The 19570-nt window shown below is 40.2% G+C and overlaps 1 protein-coding gene across 2 annotated transcripts in view; it reads left to right on the top strand.

Annotated features, from left to right (window-relative positions):
- NKAIN2 (sodium/potassium transporting ATPase interacting 2) overlaps positions 1–19570 on the top strand; it is a 745702-nt gene that overhangs the window by 363630 nt on the left and 362502 nt on the right. For both annotated transcript variants that reach the window (XM_026649837.1, XM_026649836.1), the window contains exon 3: positions 10297–10377. In XM_026649837.1, the coding sequence (XP_026505622.1) occupies positions 10297–10377 (81 nt within the window). The remainder of the gene's footprint in view (positions 1–10296; positions 10378–19570) is intronic.

Genomic DNA, 19570 nt, shown 5'->3' with positions numbered 1-19570 from the left:
GCTTATGCTCTAATAAATTTGTTAGTCTCTAAGGTGCCACAAGTACTCCTGTTCTTTTTGCGGATACAGACTAACACGGCTGCTACTCTGAAACAGGAGACCAATGTGGCTGCACAAGTTGCTTTTTAGCAACTAAAAACCAAAAGGGATACATACAGGAAATGAAAGGAGAGGCATGTCACCAAGGAAGTATACATGGGAATAGCACAACTATGTAGGGACAAAATCCGGAAAGCTAATGCAAAGAATGAGTTACAGCTTGCAAGGAATGTTAGGGACAACAGGATGCAGTTCTTCAAATACGTCAGATAAAAAAGATCTATCAAGGACTATGTGGGTCTGCTACTCAGTGGAGAAGGTGAACTGGTAATGGAAGATGTTAGGAAGACAGAGTTACTCCATGCCTACTTTGCTTCAGTCTTCTCACAAAAAATAACATGTGACCAGATGACTAGCAAAGTTACCATAGACTATAAAGGGAAGGGATACAGATTGGGATAAGTAAAGAACTCATCAGAGATGTTCTGACTAAAATGAATGAATTCAAATCAGCAGGGCAGGATGCTATTCACCTCAAGGAATTAGCTGAAGAAATCTCAGAGCCACTGGCGATAATATTTACAAACTCATGGATGACAGGCAAGGTCCTGGAAAACTGGAGAAGAGCTAATGTAGTTCCCATCTTTGAAAGTGGGGGGGGGGAAGGAGAAGGGGCCAAGGAACTATAGACCAGTCAGCGTGACTTCAGTATCTGGAAAGCTACTAGAGAAATGTATAAAACATTTAATTTGCAAGTACCTGGAGGATGAAGGGGTAAATCACTAGCAGCCAGAATGGATTTACCAAGAACAAATCATTCCAAACCAGCCTGATTTCCTCCTTTGACAGAGTAATTGATTTGGTGGATAGGGGAAGTGTGGTGGACATAATATACCTGGACTTAATCAAGGCTTTTAACACAGCCCCACATGATATTCTCATAAGTAAGCTGGAGAAATGTGGGCTCAACAGAACTACCATTAAGTGGGTATATAATTGGTTAAACAACTGCAAACAAAGAGTAATTAATAGAATGACGTCGGATTGGAAGGAGGTCTCAAGTGGGTTTTCACAGGAATCTGTTCTGGGTCCAGTGTTGTTTAGCTTCTTTATTACTGACCTGGATGTAGGTATAGAGAGCATACTGATCAAATTTGCAGATGACACAAAGCTAGGGAGGGTGCCAAGAAATTGGGGTATAGAGCTGAAATTCAGAGGGATCTTGATAAATTGGAGAACTGGGCAACAAAATGAAATTCAACAAAGACCAATGTAAGATGCTACACTTAGGGAAGAAAAACCAGATGATAAATACAAAATGGGGGAAACCTGTCTTGGCAACAGCACTGCTGAGAAGGATCTGGGAGTTGTGGTGGATCACATCCTCAATGTGAGTCAGTAATGTGATGCTGTTGCAAAAAAGAAAATGCAATTTTAGATTGCATTAACAGAGGCATAGCATGCAAGTCATGCGAGGTGATAGCGCCGAGTAGAGCAGTACTGGTTTAGGCCTCAGCTGGAGTACTGTGTCCAATTTTGGTCACCAGTGTATAGAAAGGATGTAGAGAAACTGGAAAGGATCCAGAGGCGATCAACAAAGATGACCAAAGGGGTGGAATGCCAGCCCTATGAGCAAAGGCTGAAGGAACTGGGTATGTTTAGTTTGGAAAAGAGGAGATTAAGGCGGGATATGATAGCAGTCTTCAGATAATTGAAAGGCTGCTATTAAAAAAATGGAGAAAAGTTGTTCTCTTTTACCATAGAGGGCAGGACAAGAGGCAATGGGTTCAAACTACAGCATAGCAGATTTAGATTAAATCTCAGGAAAAACTTCCTTAGGACAGTGGAACAGACTCCATTGGGAGGTTGTGGTAGCTTCTTCAGTGGAGATTTTTGAAAGGAGGCTGGATAGCCATCTGTCTTGGATGGGTTAGACAGAACAAATCCTGCATCTTGACAGGGGTTAGACTAGATTTGTGGTCCCTACTAACCCTATCATTCTATGTGCTAAACTTGTGCATTCCTGCAGCTAAGAGTCATTGCATTGGATCATCAAGTGGTGGCTTGAAAACTATGCTAGCTTATGCTAGTTGAGGGGTATGCAGCTGGAGGGGATTTTATTTCCATATAAACTGTCTGAACGTACACCCCTATTTGACACCTACCACCCCACACTGGAATCTATATGGAGTATCCTTAAACACCTACAACCCATACTTGATGGGGACCACATCCTGTAAGAAATCTTTCCTGAACCCCCTCTTCTGGCCTTCAAACAATCCCCCCCCTCCCGACTCTCCAAGCTCATCACCAGAAGCAAGCTCTCCACAGATCAGGACACACCAACTCAAAGTGGCACCAGACCCTGCCAGAACCACAGACGCAGAATCTGCAGATATATCCTCACTGCTACAATGATCAACACTCCCCACAGCACACCTTTCAAGATCCATGGGTCCTACACATGCCTAACACAACATGTGGTGTACCTCCAGTTCAATAAATGCTCCAATAACAACTATGTAGGTGAAAGTAGACCAGGGATTGGCAATCTGCGGGAAGCACATCCCTCGGCCCGTGCCGCTTCCCGCAGCCCCCATTGGCCTGGAATGGCGATCCGCGGCCAGTGGGAGCTGCGATCGCCCGAACCTGTGGACACTACAGGTAAACAAACCATCCCAAGCCGCCAGCAGATTTCCCTGATGAGGTGCATGCCAAAGGTTGCTGATCCCTGAACTAGACAGTCACTACACACTTGAATGAACTGTCACAGAAAGGGTGTCTTTTATCACTTATTAGCAGTGGGCAAACATTTTTTTTTTTTTTTCACAAAATGATCACTCTGACCTCTCAGTCCTCATTCTCAAAGTAAATGTGCACCAACACCTTAAAAAAAGAAGTCTGGGAACTTAAATTCATAACATTGCTAGATGCTAAAAATCATGGACTGAACAGAGATGCTGGATTTATGGCTTATTGCAACAATCTGTAATCCACTAACAGCATCCCCTCCAGCTGCCTCCCCTGCTTTCCTTTCCCCGCTATGACTGGAGAAGTATTGACATACCACTTCACCTTGAAATATGTGTTAACCAGTTATGCTAAACAATCTATTCCACCTTGTATTTAGGTGTGGCACTGAGTGCATATCCCAGACCTGAAGAAGAGCTCTGTGGAGACTTGAAATCCTGTCTCTCTCACTCTCAGACATTGGTCCAATAAAAGATATTACCTCACCCACCTTGTTTCTCTAATATCCTGGGACCAACATGGCTATAATAACACTGCATAGTGCTGACCTAGTCCATCTAGAGAGTCATATATGAACATAAATATTGTCTCTTAACTATGAAGGCAGAGTGAATTGTATTGATCAATGTATCTCAAGGTTTCATGGAAGCCCTACTAACCATAGGTAGGTTTGGCAAATAGGTTTCTGGGTGATAGATCTAAGTGTTTGATAGACTCTCTTACAGAGCTGCAGCGGTAAGCTGAGAGTGGAGATGAAGGACTAGAAAATGTATGCAGGGGTCAGACATCTGGTATGATGATGGTACCAGCACTCCTCTGAAGATTTAATTCTCCAGAATCCCAGATTTCATTTCATTTTTTTGGGGGGGGGAGGGCAGAGAGTCTTTTACTCTTATGGTTGTGACTAAAACCTAAAAAATGTGAACTGAGTGTAAACAATGCAGGGATATCCATGTGAGTGTGCAGAGAACTTGGAGCAATAGTTCTGAGAAGTCTGAACTGCCCCATTCAACTCAATAAGATGCCAACTCAGATGTCACTTTATTATATTAATGTCAATAATGTCATTTAAATTATTTCATTCCTCAGAAGAGATGAGAGGGAGGATAACACTCTTGCTCAGTTTACTATGAAGTCTCATTTTGGTGCCATAAGTTGGCAGTGTTTGGATGAGCTCTATTATTTTTTTCTTTCACAATCAACATGGAGCTAAAGTCAGAGTCCAGTAGAGCCCAGAGAACATACATGATCACATTCTAAACATCTGCACAACCTATAGTGAGTGTCTTCTCATTTTGGAAAGTCACATGGGAAGAGCTGATTTTGTGGGTGGAGCTTGGAAGAGTACCATCATCTATTGCCCCTTCCCCATCTGACTGCTGAGTATTGCAGCTGCTATAGCGTATGTTTTCAGCTTACTTGAGAGTAATTTGCAATTTAAAAAATGTAAAAATATAATAAACCAATCTTTTGAACACACAGAGCATCAGAATTTAATGTTGCTTTTTCAATTATAGAGGCAAAAGAACATAAGAACGGCCATACTGGGTCAGACCAAAGGTCCATCAAGCCCAGTATCCTGTCCTCTGACAGTGGCCAATGACAGGTGCCCCAAAGGGAATGAACAGAGAGGTTATCATCAAGTGATCCATGCCCTGTCACCCGATCCCAGCTGCTGGCAAACAGAGTCTAGGGACACCATTGCTGCCCATCCTGGCTAATAGCCATTGATGGACCTATCCTCCATGAATCTATCTAGCTCCCTTTTGAATCCCGTTATAGTATTGGCCTTCACAACACCCTCTGGCAAGGTTAACAGTACGTTGCGTGAAAAAATACTTTCTTGTGTTTGTTTTAAACCTGCTACCTATTAATTTCATTTGGTGGCCCCTTGTTCTTGTATTATGCGAAGGAGTAAATAACACTTCCTTATTTACTTTCTCTATACCACTCATGATTTTATAGATCTCTATCATATCTCAGCTTAGTTGCCTCTTTTCCAAGCTGAAAAGTCCCAGTCTTATTAATCTCTCCTCATACGGAAGCCATTCTATACCCCTAATGATTTTTGTTGCCCTTTTCTGAACCTTTTCCAATTCCAATATATCTCTTTTAAGGTGGGGTGACCACATCGGCATGCATTATTCAAGGCATCATAACAATTTCTGAGGAACACATGCTCTTTGTCTGAGGATTTTCAAAATGATATTCAAAGGATCAGTCTCCAAACTTGTTTTCACTTAAAAGGTATATGGGAGTTTCTTTCCATATGGGGAGGTAACATGGCAAGGACATTGGACCCAGGGAATCCAGAGACTGGGCTTCTATTGATAACTTCGCCACTGAGTATGGAACTAAAACAAGTCATTTAATCTCTCTATGCTTAACTCTCCTTGTCTGTAAAATGTAAGTAATTTTCTTCTTATCAGATGCAGAGCTCATCAAGCCAATATGTTGCAGCCTCATCAGTGAAGTGCAGAGCCCACAGACCAAATCTGGTCAGAGGGCATCAGATCTGGTCAGAGAGCAGTTGTCAGTGATGTGAGACATTGTCTGTCTTTGGCCACAGCCGCAAGTGGGATCCTCTCAATGGCCCCAGATGTGAAAGCTGGCTACATATTGGCCCTGGCCCATTTGAAATCAATTCAGAAGGGCCCGTGAGCACGTGGTAAATCTAAGTCAGATATACCCATGTTTGGGTCAATTATAACAGATTGGTTTCTGACATCAGCTGCAGACCATTCTTTATGCCACATTGACGTTTCAGAGAAATCTGAGCAGGGCAAGTGAGCCCACAAGTGCACCCTTGGGTAGTCAAAGAGGTCCATGTATAGTGGCAGGCTTGGGTATGCCCTGATCATCTCAACCATTCTGTCTGTAACATCAACACGATAGATGTGTGGAAGAATGAGGTTAACACAGGAGCTACAGTACTGATATGGGTCGAATCATACAGTTATGATGCACATATTGAGTGTAGTTGTGTGTCAACCTAGCTTGACATAAGATGAATGGAGCTAGACTGCAGCCTGGTATTCTGCTGTAGAATAACAGAGGGCTAAACCAGATGATTGGAGTACTGGAGCATTTTCTCCCCATGAAGTGCCAGCCAATTTGCTTAGAAGATTGTTACGCACCTTCACCTTAGCCACAGATTTCCTCAGGTGGTTAAGATATGCGAGAGATCTAGGATTTCTCTTAGATTGGGTGGGATTTGAGTTTCAAGCACTGTCCATTGTGGAAGAAATTCAGTTCTTGGCCTGCTCTGGCATTGTAAAAATGGAACATACTCAAAACTTTTTACGATAATGACTTTTAACACTCAAATGCCTGTTTATAATTCCTAAAGCTAGTTTCAGATTTTTCAAGTTTATCAAGTTGCTCTAGGTTTTGCTGTCTCACCAGCTCAGAATGCTTTACTTCCTGTATAGCTGTGGCTAGGGTTAAAGCTCACTTCAGTTGTACCTGCTGTGAAACATTTTTTTTTCTGTGAACCCAGCCTATCTCTGATATTGACATGTTTTTCATTCCGAAAATCAGTTTTCAGCCAGTACATGCAGAACTCTTATAAAACATTCAACATTTTTCCTCTGGTTCTTGAATTCTCTGGTGAAAGCATGCTCTTTCATAAGCCATATTTCTCTGGCGTATAAAGCATGCATCAAAGTTAGCCAGAACCCTTTCATAGTCATCTTTGTGATTGTCTTCAGTAAAGTCAAAGGGTTTAAAGATATGCTCTGCCTTCTTTCCCATAGCATAAATTAAAGAAGATACCTGTACATCTCCAGTTTCTTTATGCAGCTTTTTTGCAATTTGAAATCTTGCAAAAATACTGCTTCTAGTCTGTCCATTGTGAAGGTTTGTCAAAGCTGAAGTTCTCTGGGGAATTGAAGAGTGGCATATTGATGATTCCATTACAGTTTATGCCTTGTTTATGCAACTCTTTTCACTGAAGGAAAGAATTTTGATTGGCTTCATGGATCGGTGCCTATGTTCCTCACAAATTAGCAATAACTGTAATCAGCATGTAAATCTTCCACTTTAGCCTTCCAGCTATATTTCTTTTAAGTATATATTTTCACAATAGCAAGATGGCAATTCTATCCTGGTTGTAGGTATTGCCCCCTGGTGACATCTTCTGTCTGGTAGTAGTCAAAGGTTGAGGTTGAGGTTCTTGGCTTGTTGATTTCTGGCTGTTGTATCTTCGTGGTGGTCGCTGTCAGATAGTGCAGCTCCTTAGAACTCCCAGACAGGGGGAAAAAACAGACAACTCTGGCTTCTTGAAGATTTCTTATAAAATGTTTCTAATTAGCTACATATAATAGACAGCACCAGAGGGATTTGTTCCTTGTGCAGACCTTCAGTGTCGAATTTCCAAAATGATTAGCTGAAGCTCATGAGACAAAAAGCGGCATTTATGATTGCATGTGATCCAGAGATAAGAGATGTGCCAGATCTGAAGCAGTTGAAATAACTGCCAGTGGGGAATGGGAACATCCTTGTTTTTTGAGATAATTATGCTCAATACTCATCTCCAAATGTTCAGGTAGCAAACACTTAACATGACATTTTCACAAGTAGGGGGTCTTTAAAATAATTTGAAAGCTTTTTGTTGTGGTCGTCCATTAATAGCAGATGTTTGTTTTTAAAAATTCTAAAATTCAGATGTTGGCATTTTGAATGATTGCGACTGGACAGTTGAAAAAGAAGTTATGTTTTTATTTTAAACAGAAGACGCTCTGCTACCACAAACAAATCCAAAGTGGCTTACTGCATTGTATTGATCCATCACTGTGTGCTTACTTTACAAGAACAACAGGAGTACTTGTGGCACCTTAGAGACTAACAAATTTATTAGAGCATAAGCTTTCGTGGGCTACAACCGAAGAAGTGGGTTGTAGCCTACGAAAGCTTATGCTCTAATAAATTTGTTAGTCTCTAAGGTGCCACAAGTACTCCTAGTCTGTATCCGCAAAAAGAACAACACGGCTGCTACTCTGAAACCTTACTTTACAAGGTATCTTTTAAATCAGCAACTGCATGAATGCAACATGGAAACAGAATTCAGAATCTTCAGCTCAGTCAGACTACCTCCACAAGAGTGCATGTATAACTAATATAAAAAATAAAATAAGAAGGTTACGTTTGTGAAGCCTTAATTTTGCCCTCTTCTTGCTTTGGCATATCTGACCTTTGGTATTGGATAGTAACAGTGCTGTATAGTGAAACAGCCTGCAATAGACTGAATAGCTCAGTATACCATCACTGAACAGGTGCCTTCTTATTGGCTTAAGGTTGGATTTTTAAAAACACCGACATGACTTAGTCTCGTTGACTTCCAGTAGGTATTGTGCTAAGTCACGAAGGTGCTTTTGAAAATCCCATCCTTAGAGAATGGACTCAGAAATCAGCTTGCTCATAAAGCGTAATCTAAACCTTAAATCTAAACATTTATTTAGTCTGCTAGATTAAAGCTTTATTTGTTATCATTTTAAGCAAAGGTTGCCTATCCAGTAGTCTGGCTGGCTGACAATGATTTAATTATCGGTAATGTAAAACTTAATAGCTAAATGTAAATGTCTTGATATGGTCACATGCAAGAATTTTCAAATAAAGTTAGAACAAGATTATGGAGGCCGATGCTTCAAGTAGAAAGTGGTATGACAGACCATATGCAAATCATGAAATATCACATTGAGAATTACAAGCAAAGCACCACAGGACTCAGTATTAGATTTAACAATTTAAATTTTAGACAGGAAGGTGTAAACAATAGATAAACGACAGTACATTCCTAATACCAAATTAGGAAGACAGATTGTAGCAGGAATGAGAGAGAGATTGTAAAAGGATCTTGAGAATCTAGAGGAGTAGGCAGAACTTAACTGAATGAGATTTACTTTAGATAAAAGACAGATGATGCACTTACAGCAAATTAATATCAAGACCCATAAAAGGTGAAAATGCTAGTTAAAAAGCAGTAAAGTGGGGAAAGATCTGGGAGTGGTACATTAATTCAATCTAAACGTTTCACAGTGGAATGCTGTCAAAAAGTAGAAAATGTTCTGTTGGACCATATAAAAACTGAGTATCATACGAAATGGAAGTACCGTAGTTCTTTTTTTCATACAACTGTGGTAAAGACTGACTTAGACTACAGAGTACATATGTACTTCTCATGAACAAAATAATGAATTGGAGATAATCCAGTGAAATAGAAAAAATATAAAAATATTAAGCATATGAAACAAAGTCAGATTAAAGGAATATAATGTATATAGCTTGAGGAAAAGGAAACAAAACAAAGGGGAATGTGATAATTTTGTGAATTCTTGATCCACAGAGGACATGGGTGGCATAACAAGGGGAAATGGCCTTGAACTAAAACTGGGGTGGGGGTGAGGGGATAGTTGATTTATGAAACAACTCCCACATATGTAATATCATGGGCCCATAGAATAAAAATACCAAACACACAGAATTAAATCAGGAGTAACTAGCAAATAGGAATAAGTCATTAGAAAATCATTTGCAGATGTTAAGGTTTATTAGACATTGGAATAATTTATCAAGGGAATTTTTTGAGGCACTAACATTAGGCATGACTAGACAACAGGTCAGAAATTAGCGTAGAAGATCTTCAGTATGGTAGGGAGGTGGCATATTCAAACTAGAATGTATGATGTCTCCATTAATGCAAAAATGTCACCATATATGTAAATGTGGATAGAAGGGCAGAAAGAAAGTGTACCTCTTTACTCTCACAAAATATGCATATTAGAAAATAGATAACACAAACCATTGAACAGGTTTTACTCAAGCTTTTCTACCTCCACTGTCCAGTATAATTCAGATGAAACTCAGATGAAAATGAACATTTTCAATGTTGTATTAAAATGAACATTGTGAACAGGATGCCAAATAGTTTTGTGTAATGGTTTGAAATGCCATAAAATATATTTACAGTGAAGCAGCTAGAATTCCCTCTGGATTCCTCACCAACATGGTAAAACAACTAAAGAAGAAACATCTTCCAGATATTCCATCTCAGGTGTGGTACAGAGTCAAGTACATGCTGGGATAGGATTTGGGAATTTAGTGAGTGCCATTTGAATAAGCATATAGTGCAGATGCAGGCACTAAAACACGCTTAGGTAATGCCAAAATGTGTCTCATTGCTTTGATACTAAGATTCTCCCATAACTAGGAATGCAACAAAATCAAAATGAATTTGAACATTAAATTTCAGGACCATCGCCTCTCCTGGGATGCAGAATTTCTAATGTGAATAAGCACTAAGCAGCTCTCACCAGTTTGTGGCTAGGGAAAAGGAGACATTTCTTCTTGCTTTTATTTGCAAAATGTTTTCACTCAGCTCCACTGTATTTATAGTCTCTCTCTTTTGTGTCTGTCTGAGACTTAGACAAACAGTTTAAGCTTTATTTAAGTTTAACTCATCTGATTGCAGAATTAATAATGTATTATTTCTCTCTTCTTCTCCTGCAGTATGCTGTCTGGCTAGTCTTCTGGGTCACATGGAATGTGTTTGTTATCTGCTTCTACTTGGAGGCTGGGGATCTTTCAAAGGTAATTTACCATCTGATATGTCTAAGCCATCAGTACATTATTAACATGTCCCCATTCAGAGGCTAAGTCTTCTGCTACTTATCCTCTTGGCATCATTTAAATGAGGTTTGCATGATGGAAATTTCGCATATGCCATATATCTTACCATTCCACATCCCAGACAACTGAGATATTTGTGTTTTTGATATCAACTATACTTTTAAAGGAAAACTCACTTTCTTCTGGTAGTAATTCAGTGCAAATGCCACCTTTCGGAGAGATTCTAATCAGATTTTATAAATACAAAAGGAGATTTTCACAATTGCTGTCTCAAGGGTAAACATGCTCTTTTTGTATCATTTAACTTGCTTATTGCTTTGCTGAATTCTTTCCAGGGGCCTATACTGCAATGTAATAATGGTAAAACAAGGTATCACTGGTTAAATTAAAATGTAAACTGAGATGCCAGGATAGACTGGATTGTGGAATCAACCTCAGTTTGTTACTCAGAATCCTAGATGACCCAAGAAAAAATTCACAGAAAAGAAGGCATTTTTCACTCTTATTTCACTGTGTAAGTGCTGCCTCTCAAAGCACTCCCCAGAATATAAGTTCAGTGTACTGTTCAACCGTATCTTGTATTCCCATGCGTGCTGCTCCTGCAAAAGACTGGATGAAATCCTAGGCTATGTCTACACTTAAGACGCTGCAGCGGCACAACTGTAGCGCTGCAACTGTGCGCCATTGTATCGCTTCAGTGTTGTAAGTTTTCAGTTTAAACCAGCCCCTCGTCCTGTTGAAGTCAATGGTAAAATTCACTTTGACTTCAATAGTACCAAAGTTCACTCTCTGTGCTGCTTAACTTATTTTTAAGAGGGGAAGATATGTCATGCTTTCTGCCTTTGTAACTTTAGATAGACCAACTCTATTAAAGAGCTGGGCAACGATGTAATAAATACAATGACCTTCCGGACAATATTTTTTGTTAAATTACAAATGCTTTGTATATTGTGAAGTGAACTATAACAGATGTTATGACAAGCTAGTTATGCTTCTGGCATCATATACAAACTAGTATTTTATTTATTTTAAGCTCATCCTCCTTAGACCTGCTGCATACATTGGCTGGTCTCTGGGTGTGAATGAAAATGTGGGGTGCTTGTTGTAGGCTGATTTGAGAAGGAATTGATCTGTTTTTTCATTGCATTTTAATGGCTAAAAATCATTTAAGAACATGAAAGTGCTATTCTGAGTAGAGATGGGCCAGAGCTGCGTATGGGCCAGAGCTGAGATTTCCCCCCCCCCCAAACGTTTGGGGGGGTTCCCCCAAGGGTTTTTCCCCCCCCCCCCCCCAGAACTGGGTGTCTTGTTCAGGCCTATAAAGCGGATGCATCTGAAAAGTTCATTTTGGTTCCAATGATATGCTCTATACTTAGAATGGGGGGAAAAAACAGTGTATTCCCATCCCGTAAATTAGGTTTCAAGCTACTTGTCTCATCTCCTGGGGCTGGGCAGCGGGGCATTACCTCACATCTAGGCATTCAGAAATTCCTTCACACTGAATGGTTTTAGTGGCGAGAGAAGGCAAAGAAACATTCATGGATCTGGCCCATGATGGAATGTCGCAAGGCTTTGGAGAGGATGGTTCCATTTAACCCTAAATAAATGTTGTACCTAAAACACCACTATTTACAAAAACTAAGCACATACTTTGACACATCTGTAGAAAAACAGTCTAGGACATGCTGGGGCAAATTCATCCTTGTTGTAACACATTGTGTGCATCTTCAGGCCAGCAGAGGGGTTAAACAATGGATCACGGCTAGCATTGTGCCTCATACATCTAGCTATCCTCGTACGTCTTGCATTGAATTCTCTTCATTACATCAGAGGGGTAGCCGTGTTAGTCTGAATCTGTAAAAAGCAACAGTGGGTCCTGTGGCACCTTTAAGACTAACAGAAGTATTGGAGCATAAGCTTTCGTGGGTGAATTCACCCACGAAAGCTTATGCTCCAATACTTCTGCTAGTCTTAAAGGTGCCACAGGACCCTCTGTTGCTCTTCATTACATGTATTTTTTAACTGAGAATAAATACGACATCAAAGTTTTAATGATACTCAGGAGTATTGTCTCCTGTTAGGAAAGGCATGTGGAATCTTATAAAGATATAGCACTGAAATGACTCTAAATAGAGTATAAAAAGTAACCTTTAGGGGAGCACGGTATTAGCCTATATCTTCCACTAGGGACTCTGCTGAGGTCATAAACAATGAGCGAGGAACTTGCACAGCATAGTTTTAGGAATTGCTAAATTAAAATTACAGCTTAAATAATAGTCCATCTGGGGATAGTTTATTTTATATGTATGATATATAGCTTTCTACCAAATCAAATCAAATCAAATCAAAGTTTTTTTGGAAAGTTTTGAAACTTGCTTCTGCTCTTTGGACATCCATTTTCTTATCACCTAGTAATTTAAAGGAGACAACATATTTCAAGCTGTTAATATATCATACTAATGGTTTACTAGCTTCTTTCTTTCTAAATTAGTTTTCAAGGGCAGAGGTCATGGTATTTTTATAACTGTGCCTTATTACAGCAAAAGGGCCCTGTAAAGACACTGCTTAACAGCGTGAAGATTATCCCCTGCTTAATAGAGTGAAGGAGCTAAAGGATTACCAGTGAACAGCCATGTGGAGCTGTTCACAGTCTATGCCAATATGGGGAATGTCTGTCCATACAGTGGAGAGCGGTATTGCACTTTGAGTATTTTCTGTCCTTGTGCGTTTTTTGTAAATGCCTTTGCTGACAACCTAGCTTCCATAACTATCCAGAATAATTATGTTTTATTTGTTCATTTCCAAAAAGAAGCAAGTTTGGTGGTGGTGGGGATGTTTTTTAAAGCTACTTGGTTATTGTATGGGTTTATGGATTGCCATCTGGAATGCCCACTTCACAGTACATTCTGTTACACAGTAACCCTTTTAAGTAATATTTCACTGGTCTTCATGTTTTCTCCTTGGCCATATGGAGATCCTCTTAGTAAGGCACCATACCCAATATAAGTGGGAGTTTGTAGGCATCTTTAAGAGAAACAGACAAGATTACTACTTAAAATGTATTCATTTTTGTCCCAAGGGTGGAGACAACCCACAGCATACAGAAGGTATAAACTTCCTTGGGTTAATATATGCATATGCCGTGCCCTTGTAATAAGCATACTGTCAAAAATCAAAGAAAATGTATTTATCCTTTACAAGACAAAAGTAGGATGAGTTTCCATTGCATTTTAATTTTGCATTTACCACTTTAAAAAGGTCAAGACATTTTTCCAGGTGTCACCTGAGTGAGGTGATTCTGCAATGGAGCACAAGAGCAATTAAATGTAGGGCCGTATTCAGTACTGCTTATTCGTTATTCAGGCAAAACTCCCTGAGGTTTCTATGGGAGTTTTGCCTGAACAATGGCTGCTAAATAAAACCCCTCAATAAAGAAGTGCTGCAAATGCTTATATAACACAGTTGGTTCTAGGAACATGAAAGCTTCCACTAAAGACATCTGCAGATGCTGTAAATTCCACAAGCTGAATAGCTGAGGAATAAGAAGTTTACAAGCCAAAGGCCTGCAAATGTTTTTTTAGTTTAAAAATGATAAGATATTGACTGGAAAAAAAAGTGTTGACGCACTATTTAACTTGTACAATTAAAATCACAACAGCAGCATTAATTTAGACATGTTGCACAAATAAGGCAAAAGTCTATTTAGTCACCTCAGTGTACAGGGCCGGCTCTGGCTTTTTCGCCTCCCCCCCAGAGCCCCGGGGGGAGGGCAGTGAGCCCCGGCGGGGGCTCAGCTCCCCCCCCCCCCCCCGCGGCCAGAGCGCCGCGCGCCGCCCCCCTCCAGGTGCCGCCCCAAGCACCAGCTTGGGTGCTTGGTGCCTGGAGCCGGCCCTGTCAGTGTAATTGTGGAGTATGACTGCACTGACTTCAGTGGAGTTTCTCCAGAATTGTATGAAGCTGGCTGAGTTCTGCAGATATTCTACTTTTTGATCTTTGTTGGTTGTTACTGTGTAGGTTAACTTATTTGCATTTGTGTTGCATTTCCTGGCATCTTCCTTTTTTAACTTAGCAACTGTAATATTGCATTAATGAACTGTAGGTTTGCTTTCTTTCTCTCTCTCTCTCTTTCTAACATTACACACAAAAATACATTAAAAGAATGTTATATTTGCAAAGCCAAGCCCTAAAAACTTTAGGAAATTCCAGAATTTAGGTTGCCTGTGCAAACTGAATTCAGCCCCCTTGTGCATATGAATTATGATATGGTCTTTAGTTACATGATCACATACTATTATTTTCCAGAAGCCACTTACCACATTCAGTGCACAGGATGGATCTACTCTGAGGATGAATCAGAGATGTATAGTAAAGCAGGCTATTGTCTATAAGACTCCTGCCTCATTTGTTGCAGAATTTGGAATGTGTGTAATGAATGAAGCATGAAATAAATGAATGGATGGTGCTAGTCAGTAACTTATTTTCTTCTCATTGTTCACTGTGTGGCTCCAAGCCATATTTACTTCACACTATTTGCACTTTGCTCAGAATACTGAATGATTATTATTATTACCCTAGCAGCTAGGAGCCCTAGTCATGGCTATGGTGCTCTTCCCTATAATATCTGAGTGATTCACAAACTTTAATGCATTTATTTTGAGAACACTTCTGGGAAGTAAGGTGGTATTACAAATCCCATTGTACAGATGGGGAATTGAAGTGATCAAAAGTGTCCGCTAACTTTGGATTTCCAATTTGAGAAGCCTAGGGGCTGATTTTCAGAGTACTTAGCACTTTATAAGTTCAAAGCACTGTTCCCACTGACTTCAGTTGTAGCTGTGAGCACTTCTACAAATCAAACCCAAGGGTCTCCGAAAGTGAGGAACACACGGTTAGTGGCCACTTGTGAAGTTTGGTTTAAGTGACTTGCCCAGGATCACATAGGAATTCAGTAGCAGAGGCAAGGATAGAATTGGGTTCTCCAGGATCAGCATTCAAGTGCCTTAACCATGAGGTTGTATTTCACATCCTGGATGGGATTGTTCTGTAGATGGCATAGACCCTTTGTCCCTGTCCCCTCTAGGCTATTGCTGTTCCAGTCTTCCCACCTCACACTCCACATACTATCCTGGCTCTTCATCCCTGTCCCAATCTCCATGCCCAGTCTTTGCCTTGGAGCTCAGTTTCAGTCTTTGCTTGGAGCTCTCCATATCATTCCCAGTCTTTCTCCACCGCATCCAAGCTCTGACTTTTCCCTTCCCCTTGGCTCCTCATTCCAGTCTACTGCCTCTTCTTTCTGTCCCCACACCAGTTTCTTGCCCCTCTACATTCAGGTCAGGGTGCTACCTCCTCCATGTGGCCTGGGTGCATTCAGGGGGAGCATGAGAGAATAGGAGAGAAAATATCTCTGTGTGTGGGGTATGTGTGTGTGTTCTGCTGCCCAGTGCCATACAGTGAGGAGCAAAGAAACGTCCAATTCAGATCAAATCTTCAGAAAATTTACTTACCAAACTCTAACAAGTCTCTCCTGAGCATGTGCAAACTGATTTTTTTTTTTTTCAAATTCGCCCAATTTTGGTATCTTTTAATAGGACGTCCCTGTTACCAGAGTGACTTCCTGCCAGATTTCAAGTTCCTGCTTCAAAGCAGGTGGGCACTACAGCTTATCAACTAAATGGTTGTAAGAATTTTTTAATATGGGGAAACAGCGTTTTCCCCCGCCCTCCTTGGTCTCATTCTTGGAAATGGCTGAAATGTTTATAATGTATCCAAAAAAAATCAGCCTGAGATAGAGCTCCAGTATGTAAAATTTCACAACAAATACTTTATTTTGGCAAAACAATAAGCAACCAAAAGCAGGGTCTTATAATGAAGGGTGTTGGGCAACTTTACTACATGTGGTTCTGCCTGTGTTGCTTATCATTTGTGGTAGAATAGACAGCTATTTAACCAGCTACCAATAAAGTGTGGAAAAGTAAGCAGTGTGTTAAAGAAAATCAAACCCTGTTTGCCTTGGCTAGTCACAAGGGACATACAGGTTGTGAGATGTTAAATGCTTTGGCCCCAGGACTGTAAATTATGGTAGCACAAAAGTTTTCAAGGCCAGTGGAACTGAAGGGTTTCTTTCTTTCTGCCTTTCTTGCACCCTGGATCAAGGTTCTGTCATTTTTGTTTATCTATCAATCAATCCAAAAGATGGCTAAAGAGGGTAAAATTTTGTCAGCAGCTTCCATTATTTTGTGTTCTATGTTTTTGAGAAAATAAGCTTATACTATGTAATTCTTTAGCTTCCTTGGCTGCTGCACATCCTTTCTGGTCAAAGAATACAATGGCAGATGCAATCGGGATCAATGTTGAATGGAAAAGGAACATAGATATTCAACCTCTGAAATGGAAACCTTCAAACCACATGTATTGATATTGTTCTGAATTTAGAATAAACATGCATCAGTTGAGAGCAGCAAGAGCTGCTGTGTGCTGAGCAGTTGTGAAAATCAAACTACTTCATTTATATTCCTAAATAGGAACTGAGCTCATTGGCAACCCAGTCACAATTGTGGGTATGCAGACCTGCCATGTATAATGCATCTACTATGGCACTCACATACTCTCCGCCCTACTGAGATGTCTCTCTTCAGCTGGGCTACACGAATTGCTGCTTCTGGCTACTGGAGCACAGTAGCATCTAATTTCTTCTTGTTGCTCCTCCTACTAGATCCCTGTGGAAGGATCAGCAGAGAGGAGGTGTAGGCGGCAGCAGCCAAAGGGGAAAGAGATAAGGAAGGGGTCCAATACTGGTGCCTGGCTCACTTTGCTTCCCTTTGGCCACCCATCCCTCCCCAACATGAGATTTTCCCACCAGCTCTCTCCAGCCCTGTAGTTTTATTCCTCTATCTTCCCCAAAAGCCTTTCTTTGCTCAGTTTACACACCAAATACCCAGCCCTCACCTTTCACCCCCAAAAGCCCTCCAGCTACACATGCCCAATTTTCCTCCTACTTCCCCATCCAGGCCCCTGCTTCCTACCCAGTACCCACCTAAGCCAGAATCCCCTAGACACCTGTCAGAAATTCCAGACTCCCTCCATCATCCTCACATCTAGCCAGTGCCCTGGATATCTTCCAGCATTTGCCCACCTACCTACCTCCCAAACACCCTAACACTGTCCATCACCCACTCATCTGCACAGCTCACACACCCTCTAGTACTCACCCACTTGTGTAAGGTAACAGTCTTCCACCTTTTCTAGCTGAAGCTGCCAAGTTTCTACATATCCTGCCCTTGAACCTGCTTGGGGACAGGGTGTGTCAAGCCACTAGCTGAAGTTTATGGGCATATGCAAATTATTGGCAAATATGCCAATTAGCTCAATATATAAGTTATATAGACTGTCAGACATGGAGCTCAACAAAACTCGGCGGCTGAGCACTTTTCAAAATGTGTTCCTAAATCTTAAGCAGTTAATATGCTGGAATTCAATAATGACACTTAAAATAAAATAAACTCAATTCAATTGAAAACATAGAAAAAAGATGTGGAGGAGGGAAGAGGAGAAGAAAAAGAGTTTAAATTCATCGCTTGTATAATTCTGTAGTAACAAAAGAATGAATTTGGCATGAGGGCTGCATTTGCACCAGGGACAAAGTGACCCTATATTTCCTATCTGTGACAGTAATAACTATATTGTTTTAGTTTCACATTTACTAATTTTCATAAGGGAGTGGTGGTTATCAGTTGAATGTCACTGCTGCACATACTCTAATGAGACAACCTGCAGGATGTTTAATTTTGAACATATTACCTTCCTTGGATGTTGTTTTAACAGATGTCCCGTTACGATAACAGAGAAATTAAATTAGTTTTCCATTCAAAGCATCTGGTTAACTTTGTAGGTAAATGCCTTTGAGCACTAAATCTGACCAGGGTTTTTGGATAAATAGCTATCAGAATGTTTTAAGTAAATGACTTTACTTTTTCACTTCTATTACTTAGAGCAGATTTGACATGCTTGATCATATGTCTAACAGATGAAAATTGAAAATATGCTGGCAACCAGCAGCGTTAGGTTATTTTGAGGGTAGTTTCATGGGTAGATACTATTCAGCATGCTTATGGTTCCAGTTAAATTAGTTTGCAGCAATTTTTTAACCTCAAGATCTCAACCAGTGAGAACGGAACTGATTACAAAATAAAACTGTTTTTCTGTAGATTCAGTATATGGTTGAAAGCATTTATAAAAACTTGCATTTTTTCTTCTTCATAGGACTGGTAATGCACATGGCAATAGGAAGTGATTCAAAGGTGCAAAAAATACAAAATACGCTTGTACAAACTCTGACCAGCATAGAATGTGGCCACATTATTGTAATCATAGCTTATATTTTATGCTAAGAGTTAATGTAAACACATGTGTGTGTAACACACACACTCTCCCCAGTAATCCCTTTACTATAATAATTATAGTTCTAAGTGCAGGAAAACACGTAAATAGCATTTTAAGGGAAAATTGCGGTGATTAATTGTAGTAATAAAGTTGTAATTACCATCTAATATGTATATTAATCTAGGGTCATGTTTAAAAATGATCCAGTTTGTGGTGTATTGGAAACTGTTACAACTGTGTTACAATTAAAAGCTATCACTCTAAATTGTAAGGGGTTTCCTGATCCTGCTCACAGGCTAGGGAGTTCTGAGGGAAGGCATGTGATCTGGGTCCTCTGTGGAGTCTCTGCAAAGTGGAGCAAGATGGGTTGAGTTGTGCGCTTCTGCCATAGGGAGCAGCCTACTATGTCTCTCTTTTTTGAAGCTATACCTCACAGCAGCACACTGTATAATATGTATGCATGTACATTTGATAATATGTATATATAAGCAATGCATCGTAATGGAGATTTCTGCAGGTTTTTTCAAACACTCCACTCTAGACACTGTAGCAAAAGAGCAGTTTTTAGATGTCACATTATTTATTTATTTATTATATTGCAGTATCACATAAAGGTCCCAATCAGATATCGGGGCTCCATTGGGCTAGGTGCTCTATGAACATATAATAACAAAAATACTCCTTGCCCCAAACAGTTCACAATCTTAGCATATGATGAGACAGAACAGGAGGAGGAAACAAACAAACGGGAAATGCAGGAGAGGAAGAGGGACGG

The sequence above is a fragment of the Terrapene carolina genome, unplaced genomic scaffold (genome assembly GCF_002925995.2).
Source record: "Terrapene carolina triunguis isolate 2854851 unplaced genomic scaffold, T_m_triunguis-2.0 Scaffold85, whole genome shotgun sequence".
Taxonomy (NCBI): Eukaryota; Metazoa; Chordata; order Testudines; family Emydidae; genus Terrapene; species Terrapene triunguis.
This window is presented reverse-complemented; position numbering and strand designations above follow the sequence as displayed.